This window comes from Staurois parvus, unplaced genomic scaffold (genome assembly GCF_062004578.1).
Source record: "Staurois parvus isolate SC_StPar_1 unplaced genomic scaffold, SC_StPar_1.0 ptg000636l, whole genome shotgun sequence".
NCBI classification, from domain to species: domain Eukaryota; kingdom Metazoa; phylum Chordata; class Amphibia; order Anura; family Ranidae; genus Staurois; species Staurois parvus.
The window spans coordinates 6,470,001-6,479,616 of record NW_028318432.1 but is presented as its reverse complement, the minus strand read 5'-3'; the positions used below and the strand labels follow the sequence as shown (position 1 = coordinate 6,479,616).

Sequence of the window (9,616 nt, the reverse complement as noted above, 5' to 3'; positions counted from 1 at the left end):
TCCATCATCTTGGAAATCCAGATGGATTTCTCTTGAAAGACAATGGCTTATATGAGCAGATGATTGGCAGGTAATCTGCACATGTGTACTAACATACAGCTTCCTGGGTGGAAAGGCTTACTCGGTGCACATGTCAAATTGGCAAAAAAGTAATCAGTCCACCTATTCGGACTTAGCAAGATATATTAATATTATTACAGGTACTTGTATAGAGCTGTCAATTTATGCAGTGCTTTACATATATATTGTACATTCACATCAGTCCCTAATGCTCAAGGGGCGTACAATCTAAGGTTTCTAACTCACATTCATACATACACATACTAGGGACAATTTTAGACAGGAGCCAATTAACCTACCAGCATGTCTTTGGAGTGTGGGAGGAAGCTGGAGTACCTGGAGGAAACCCACACAGGAACAGAAAGAACCTGCAAACTCCAGGCAGGTGGTGCTGCAGATGGGATTTGTACCAATGACCCTGGTACTGCCAGGGAGAAGAGCTAACCATTTGGCCACTGTGCTGCCCCACAGTGGCTAAATGGTATAGGCACTAGAAATGTGAATGAAATATTAATCCTGATTGGTGGCCTTGTATATAAAGCCCAAACTCTTTAAAGCAGAATTGCACCCAAAAGGGGAAGTTCTGCTTTAAGGACTGCTCCCCTGCTCTCCATTAAGGATTGGCACCTTGGGGAGGTGGAGGGGGGGGGGAGCGTGTACCCAAATTTGACAGGTACTCGCTCCCACTTCCTAGGCGATCGGAAGTGAAAGGTGTCCTCCCTCCCTGTAGTCTTTTGGGACACGTGACAGGTCCCAGAAGACTACAGGACCATTCACGAAGCTATCACAGCCAGGTGCCCACACTGAAGATGCCGGCCTCCTGGAATACAGCTGCGGGGGGCACACCACGGGACCGAGGGACAGGTAAATGGCTGTTTTTTAGAAGTCAGCAGCTACAGTTTTTGTAGCTGCTGACTTTTATTTTTTGATAGGTTGAGTGGAACTCCACTTTAAGTTCTGGATGAGGATGAAGAGTGGTGGGGGGTTAGAACCCCTATCAGGTATCACTGTTTGTTTTCTTGCTGAGGACATTCACACTCACTACTGGTCCTAGTGGCCACTTTCTCATTTGCATAAAGTGATGGGAATTCCAAACATTTGAAGTTGTCACTGAAACAGGAAAAGAGGGGAAATGTTCCAATGAGGATGTCTGTCCTGGTGACCAGTGTCTAAGAGTCAGCATGCCCTCATACTTCTTGCTGTGTATGTGATACAGAGAGTAAAGGGGGATCTTGTTGAAGTAATACATACAGCAAAAAATGGCAGAGGTCATAACCATTTGCTAATCAATTTAAAACTACAAAAAAAATGTATATTGGACTGACCTTTAAACTAAGGTTCTTTGAACCTTCTCTTCTGATAACTGCTTCATGTTTAGGCTGCTATGGATGTGTATAGGCCAGCAGATTTCCACATGGATATTAAACAACCAGGGTGAAAGATGCAATAGTAAGGGGTATACCTATATTCCCTTCGCATACATTCCTGGGAGTACGGCTCATCAATAGAGGGTGCTATAGCGACTACCAGCTGGGACTAGAAACATCATCGGCAAACGTACATATTTGCCAGCACACCACGGATCTCAATATGGTCCAAAAAGGTTTTTATTTCAAAAAGATCACATCACAAAGAAAAGTGCAGGACCCCTTCGTCAGGCATGTGATTTTTATTTAATTTTTATTTTTGCCTGACGAAGGGGTCCTGCGCGGCTCTGAAACTTTGCACTTTTCTTTGTGATGTGATCTTTTTGGAATAAAAACCTTTTTGGACGATATTGAGATCCATGCATTAGTAAGGGGAACTTCTTTCTGGGTATTTTTTTTTTTTCTTTCAAAATACATTTGGGATCATGCATGGCTAAATAAAATTCACACATACAACAGCCAAAGGTACCTGAAAATTTTGTGTTCTCTCTGTACTCTTAAGCTAGCTACAGACATAACAAATTTCTTCGGATTCCTGATGAACCACAAGAAATTTGAGCTGTGGTCAGTCCTGTTGGCACCCTCTTGCCTGACATTCTTTGACCTGAAAATCGAAGCAGCTGAACATAACAGTATTGGCCAAACAGTGGCTGCATTCAACCAGCTGCAGTCACTGTTGGGGGATTCTGATATCCACAGGTGCAGAATGTTTGAATACAATAGTAGGCAGTGGAGATTCCTCCATCCACACTGTTTGGAGCAGATAAGGGAATTGAGTGATTTCTCTTGTTCAGTCCTTGGGGTCAGCTTTAGCCATTCAGTTGCTACCAAGTTGTATCCAGCAACTATATTGCTAGTATGGCATGGCCCTTAGTCTTTTTCAACTGTTGACCCAAATAGGCCTCACATGACCAATAATCTATCTTGCTACCAGTACTTCCTAACAGAAGGGGCCCTCTAAATAATACAGACACAGAAGGCTCCTCAGCACCCTGTCTGGCCACAGCTGTATAAACGCATGCTCAGCAAGCCTATTCTCTGCCATATTGCTTTAACAAGTACAATTTACTTCCAACACAAACCAGCATACCATATAAAAACTTTTATTCAAAAAGGAGAAATATTAAAAAATAAATTATATTCACTTTTCTCCAAATTATTAACAAGTGTTCCTTCCTTTTTTGCATATATCAGATTAAATTAAATATAAATTATACATTCAATTTCCAGGTTTACCTAAACAAATTGTAATAAATATATAAATATTAACTTGATTGCCATTGGATTTGTACAGATATGATAAATTACATTGCACAAGGTGAGCTATGTACAAATATATACACAGGCACAAATATTTACAAAAGTGTCTATAAAGTGCAAGTCCACTTCAAACGTCCAGACACAGTGTCAGGGGTGGCTCATTTTCAATGTTGTTAAGAGATGATTTGTTTAGTTTTCTGGGGTCTTCTGGGGTCCAGACTTTAGCTGTCCGGACAATGTTCTGGTCCCGGAGTTGTTTCTCATCGGTCCAGGATAATGAATGGCCAGCTAGAGGGGGCAGACCATAATCAGGGTCACTTGGAGATGGAGATCCTAAAGAAAAAAAGACAAAAGGATAACAGGTTAGTTTCTCCCAATTGTTTCCAGTCATCACAACAATCTGTTTTAGAATAAGATAACCATCCTAGACTGGAATAGTACACTGGGTTGCCCTACAGGTTCCCACCTGAGTTTCTTTAAGCATTTTTAGAGCATTTTTTTTTTTTTTGCAAGTTTGTACATAATATCAGACTTAAGCAATTTTGTTCTAGCCAATGGGCGCTAGTTATTAGGAGAAAGAAAGGTAGGCAATTTCACACAGAGGCGGTTTCAGGTACCTCAGCTAAGGTCTATAGGGATCAAACCACAAATTAGCTCATGTACTTTTTTGAGCTTCAGGAAACACCATGGGGGAGATTTACTAATACTGGAGCACTCAGAATCTGGTGCAGCTGTGCATAGTAGCCAATCAGCTTCTAACGTCAGCTTGCTCAATTAAGCTTTGGCATTAAAACTTGGAAGCTGATTGGTTTCTATGCAGAGCTGCACCAGATTTTGCACTCTCCAGTTTTAATAAATAACTCCCAATGCAGGGGCGGACTGACAACTCATGGGGCCCCCGGGCAATAGGGGATCATGGGGCCCCTGTGTCCAAACTCAAAAAAGCCTATGAAAAAGGTACCAGGGGCATCTAATGGGGCCCCCTACTGACCCCAGGCCCTTGGGCAGTGCCCGAGTTTCCAAATGGTCAGTCCGCCCCTGTCCCAATGTTTATGCACCATAGGAAACAATGGGAACTTCAATGATGAGTGTTGAAACCCTTTTGGAAATGCAATTCAGATTGCTCAGGTGTGAATTGTAGAGAGAGGTTATCTAGAACCCAAACTTATTTTTATTTCCACTGGGGAGATTTTCATTTTATTTCTCAAGACACAAGGCAACGCAAGAGGAGATTTCTCCAAAGTGTGAGAAATCCCTTTCTTAACAGTTGTCATTGGAACAAGTATCCTCATTGGATGATTTCCCCTTTATTTCTCTTCCTGTCACGACTCAAATTTTTAGATTTCCCTTATTATTAATTCTGGTAAAAATGGGCACCAGGAAAAATAGAAAGGGGAGAATCACCTTGGTGAGGACACAGGCAGGTGTGAAAACTTAACAGAAGTGAAACCCTTTCCCTATTCTATTCAAAACTAAAATAAAAGATTTGGTATTAGATACAATAAATCAGATACAATATATCAAACCGCTAGTGAAGGACAAGGTACTTTCTAAAGGACTAATATTCTGTAGTTCTGAATACTTGGGTGCCAGTTTGCCCAGAGAATGGAGCAGTTCATGAGTTCTAGTAATTGTGACCAATGATAATTCCTATATTGCACAATACTGCCATTGACAAGGCAATTTAGCACTTGCATAGAGGGACCATATATTAAAGTATAGGTGCAAGCAATACTCCCTGATTTTGAGCAATACTTGTGATCATTGAATTGTTTCTGGCCTACAAGAGGGTAGTAGTGTAAATCTTTGGTGGTTAGGGGTGCTTGTCATCACACAGGATGACTTTTCATCATATTGGAAGGCTGTATCTATCATTCTGTGTAGAAGAATGAAATATCAAAGTATGATTTGTGCCGCTGTCACTATTGAGTGAATTGTGACAGCTGTTGGTGCCTGAATGATCTGCTGAAAGGTAAGTAGATATCTAAACACCCATTTTGCTCAGTAAGATATGTATGTGTCTATGTCCACACTCAGGGGAAGTAGGGTCCATTCACACTTGTGCATTGCGTCAACGCATGCTAAAACATGTTCATTAACACACCACAATGGAATGGGCCCTATAAATAAATGAATGTTTACGGGTAATATAATGCAAACCTCTACTGAAACACTATATAGGCTGATAATGCTGAGCTCTAAAAATGCAAGTTGCCTGGCTGGTCTGGATTAATACTTAAATTTACTAACCAGGAACCAGCTTGCAGTAAACTTGCTCCAGGTCAGTGACTCAAATGATTGAAGTTGGAGGGTCATCATGACTGGCAGGGAACTTGCATATTCAGGAGGTGGTTAGCAAAGGCAGTCTCCACATTTCTCTTACAAACAGGTTTCCTTTAAGGCTGGCCACAGGTGGGCAAACCCTATAAGCAACTACAGAAGCTGACCATAATCAATATGAAGAATGGTCTTCATAAATCATAATGACCATCCACCATGGTGGAAAATCCCTCAATGCTGGTCACTCTCAAAGTTGCCTTATTAGTGCTAGTGAAGCTACAGTCCCTCACATGGCAGGCAAAACTCAGTCTAGAGCCAGCATAACTTGTCTGTAGGTGTCAGCAATGATATATTGACATGTTCATTTAAAATCACTGGAGTGTATTTATTGAAGTTGAAATGACTAATACTCCACATTTTATTAAGGAATCAGCTTTTTGTCTGTTTAATATGTAGAGTATTTAGATAATGCAAATCACATTCTAGAATGACTTCCAGCCTAGTGAATTCCATTATCATTTCCTAAGGGGGGGGGGGGTTCTTCTGGTTCTACAACTATTGTGCTTTATCTTTTTTCATCACAAGCTAGAATTGAGAATCTTGTTATACAGTTCTGTTTATAATCCGTTATTCTACCTTGTTCCCTTATTTTTAATGGTGCCTTTTACTGTTTTATGTTTTTAATCATAAGAAATATTGAGATTTTTTAATATGCAAAGTGGATCATTGTCCTTGGGAGAGGTCTCACAAACAGTCCCAGTTGTCATGAGTTTCTAGGTGAATCACTAGCTGGACTATTTTTGTCAAGTGCTGTCTAGTGCTGAATTTCTACAATCTGCTTCCCATACTATTCCATAGCGAGTGACACTCATTGTGGATGATTTACTAAAGGAACAGAGGGTTCACTTTTCAAAGTGAATAGTCACTCAATCAAAAAAAGGGTAAAACTGTGCTGGGTTTGAACAACTAATCATGTACAAGGGAAATGTTTGCTTGACATGATCTGATGATTAAAGTGAACATAGATTCACCTGATCTACTAAGATTTGTGAACATTTACTTTGCATAATGTACATTCTGTCTTTTAGTAAATCAACCCCACTGCATTGACATTTCTGTTTTTTTAGCTGGGGTGACACTAGCCTCAGGCAGCCAACGATTTGACACAATTGAAATCATTGATTGGAAACATTAATTTCAGCTACAATGACTGTACTAGCATAGTTGATCAGATACAAGACTGAAGAGAATATTCGAAAAGGTGGCTTTTTTAACAAATTTTGGGGAACTAATAATCCTAACATGCACTTTCAGGGCAAGCTGGGACCAGAAGTGCCACAGGAACCTGACTCTACCAGCTGTTCGTAACTCTGCCAGATAATTGCTTTACAACTGCTTTGGAAATGTAAACTTCTGTACTACATGCTGGGATGACCACCATTTGGATTTGGGGGTTCTAGGACACAGTAAAGGACATCTGAATAGTCTCCAAAGTCCTGACTACTGAGCACTTACTAACTGCAACACCTAACGAGATGGCAAAGCCCTACTCTTCTCCAATGTATCCTTCCAAATCTGTACCAGGACTTTAATGTCCTAAAATTTAAAGATTATTTTTTTGAGCTTCCTAGATGAACTCAGGCTGGGATATGTAGTGCACCAGATGCCCCCCTCCCCCAGAACCTTAGCTCCTTCCCCTGTTCTCCAGTCATCCCAGGAACTTGAAGTCCTCTAGGGTAAGCAGGTGTTGACTATAATGGGACCTGTATCTCCTCAATAATTCTGGGATTAATAGTTCTCTATTACATAGAGTCCTGGTGCGCTACAGCCTTGAAGGTCCCCAAATCCTAGACGTTCCACTTCAATGTTCTAGAACTCTTCACTTCCCCTATAACTATGGAGAGAAATCTATTATCTACCAGCTAAGGGTTAGAAGCTTGTGTTGAAACTAATGCGTAAGAAGCAGTTAGAATCCTGTGCCTGCTTGCCACTGTTTCTAGGGTCAACTCATGTTGGGACTTCAAGTTTCTCAACTTTAGGATATACCCTTATTGATATTTCTAAAGCAGCTTGAAATACCTTTCCAGTCTCAAGGAACCCCCTGCTAAAAATGATTAGATCTACAACTCATGATACATTGGTGTGATGGTCAGTGGGAAGAATGTTCCTTACACTTGTGGCCATTGGGAATAATTCCCCCCTTATAGATAGCTAAAAATATGGTGTCAGTGGAAACTTGGAGAAGGAAACTTCTCATTGCTCAAGGAACAGCTAGCAACCTCTGGAGGAACCCTGGTTGAGAAACCTTGTTCTAAAGTGTTTCTTAACTAGGAACCATTTCTGGGCTCCTCATTCTTCAGCGGTTATAGAAAAGAGACCTGAGTTTATACAAAGTCCTCTGGAAGCGATAGTGTTCATATTTCTATGTTCTTCTCCTATGTCCCTAGGTGTAAAGTCAGGACCTTCATGGTGTAGGCCAGGGGTCTCCAAACTTTTTAGGAAAAGGATCAGTTTACTCTGCTTCAGACTTTAGGGGGTGCAAACTGTGACCAGTGGGAACAGAAAATGCTCTGGCATCAGTGGGCATAAATAACGACCAATCATTGGCTTGAATGGAAGGGATAGTACCCCATTGTTGGTATCAATGGGAATAATAGTGCCCCATCAATGCTCTCAGTGAGAGGAATCGTGCCCCATTAATTGTGTCAGTGGGAGGAATAGTACCACATGGATGGTGTCAGTGATAGGAAGCGTGCCCCATCAATGGTGTCAGTGGGAATAATAATGCCCAATTTATGCTCTCAGTGGGAGGAATAGTGCCCCATGGATGGTGTCAGTGGGAGGAATAGTGCCCCATGGATGGTGTCAGTGGGAGGAATAGTGCCCCAGAGTTGGTGTCAGTGGAAACAATAGTGCCCCATTGATGGTGTCAGGGGGAGGAATAGTGCCCCATGGATGGTGTCAGTGGGAAGAATAGTGCCCAACCGATGGTGCCAATGGGAGGAATAGTGCCCCAAGGGTCAGATAAAGGCAAGCCAAAGGGGCACATCTGGCCCCCAAGGCTGCTGTTTGGTGTAGACCAATGGTTCCCAACCTCAGTCCTCAATTACCCCCATCATGTTTTCATGCACCTTTGCTCTATATCAATGTTAATGGTTTGGTATTTATGACGGTTATCTATGGGGTCTATGGTTTTATCTAAGGGAAAGTTCCAAGGCATGGCGTGTTGGGGGTACTTGGGAATTGGGAACCCCTAGTGTAGACAATCCCAGATTCTTTGTCCCCTCTCTGATGCTCCAAGATTTGAACTAAGTCTGGGACTGTCCTTCAGCAACTACGGAGGTCCATTTCTAGGGTCCCTTTATCACTTGTTGGACAAGTTTAGATCTACAAGCCCCCAGCCCCCCAGGTGAGCACTCACGTGTTCCTCTGTGGCAGATGATGACCTTCTTGGGCTGCAGGGAGCTCTCAGTGTTTTGGTTCCTCAGGGGCAGGTCAGACTGCACCAGCTCGCTGAGAAAGTTGATGTAGCCGATGGCCAGGCGCAGGGTGTCCACCTTGGAGAGCCTCTTCTCATAGGGCAGGGTGGGGATGTGGGAGCGGAGACCCTCGAAGGCATCATTGATGGACTGCATTCTCCTGCGCTCACGGACGTTGGCCGCCTGCCGGAGCTGCTGCATCTCAGCATCGGATCGGATCCTCCTCCTCCTCTTCATCGCCCCGCAGCCCGAGCCCTTCATGGCCGGGGACAGGTCGCAGCCGACCTCCCCGCAGTCATAGGGGAAGCCGCCGGAGGAGGAGGTGGACGAGAAGGAGAAGTTGCCGGCGTCGCAGTAATCTTCCCCGTGCAGGACGCGGCTGTCCTTGTAATAGTCCTGGATCTGGCCGGTCAAGAAGTCCACATCGTCCTCCAAGAAGTCCTCGGCGTCCAGGTGGTCCCTGGAGGACTGGTCGGTGAAGAAGTCTTCCTCATCGAAGTAAGGGGACGGGAAGGACTCCAAGCCGGTGAAGTGCTCCAGCACCGAGTCCATGGCGGGGGTCCGCAGTGCCGGAGACAGGGACACGTCAGGGTTCTTATAAGAACATCCAGAGACGCGTGCCTGGACCGTCAGCCCTCAGCCAATCAGAGACCTCCTCCCTCCTCCCCCCCCCCCCCTTGCAAACACATACAGGTGCCAGGCGGACAGCCACGCCCCCCCTCGCCTCTTCTCACACAGGTAATGGGTCGCCCAGCTGCTGAGTCTTCCCAACAGAAGGGGGGCGGCCAGCATGGGCTTGTAGGGGGACAATGGGCACAAATCATGGTGTCAGCCGCTCATAATCAGGACACTCCATGTGGACAGCAGCCTACAGCAGAGACAATGAGGACAGAGAGCTCCATGAAATGTCACAGCAAAGCCTCCTCAGCTCTCATGCTTCTACAGCCCACAACCCCTACATCTGTATAGAAGAATCACAGGGAATGGTACATCCCTACAAATACGGACTCCTCATTCCCTTTAATAAGAAATATACAATACATCCATTTACTAAAACGTTTGCCTGTTCTCACAAGTAATTCCACACCTGTAGAAGCAGAGAATGGCCAC

At 43.7% G+C, this 9,616-nt stretch overlaps 1 protein-coding gene across 1 annotated transcript; it reads right to left on the bottom strand.

Annotated features, from left to right (window-relative positions):
- Nucleotides 1–2,574: 2,574 nt before the first annotated feature.
- On the bottom strand, nucleotides 2,575–9,058 carry PTF1A (pancreas associated transcription factor 1a). The gene is made up of 2 exons (XM_089693699.1): nucleotides 8,449–9,058; nucleotides 2,575–3,080 (listed from the first exon to the last, which is right to left on the bottom strand). Exons 1-2 carry the CDS (start codon nucleotides 9,056–9,058, stop codon nucleotides 2,875–2,877), a joined length of 816 nt encoding a protein of 271 aa, XP_089549825.1. The 3' UTR covers nucleotides 2,575–2,874.
- Nucleotides 9,059–9,616: the final 558 nt, after the last annotated feature.

Bases quoted from the DNA above. Each gene is read 5' to 3' on its own strand.
- PTF1A (XM_089693699.1), bottom strand. From the start codon at position 9,058: ATGGACTCGGTGCTGGAGCACTTCACCGGCTTGGAGTCCTTCCCGTCC. The intron at 3,081-8,448 runs GTGAGTGCTCAC...TTTTTTCTTTAG, and splicing joins CATCTGCCACAGAGGAACAC to GATCTCCATCTCCAAGTGAC.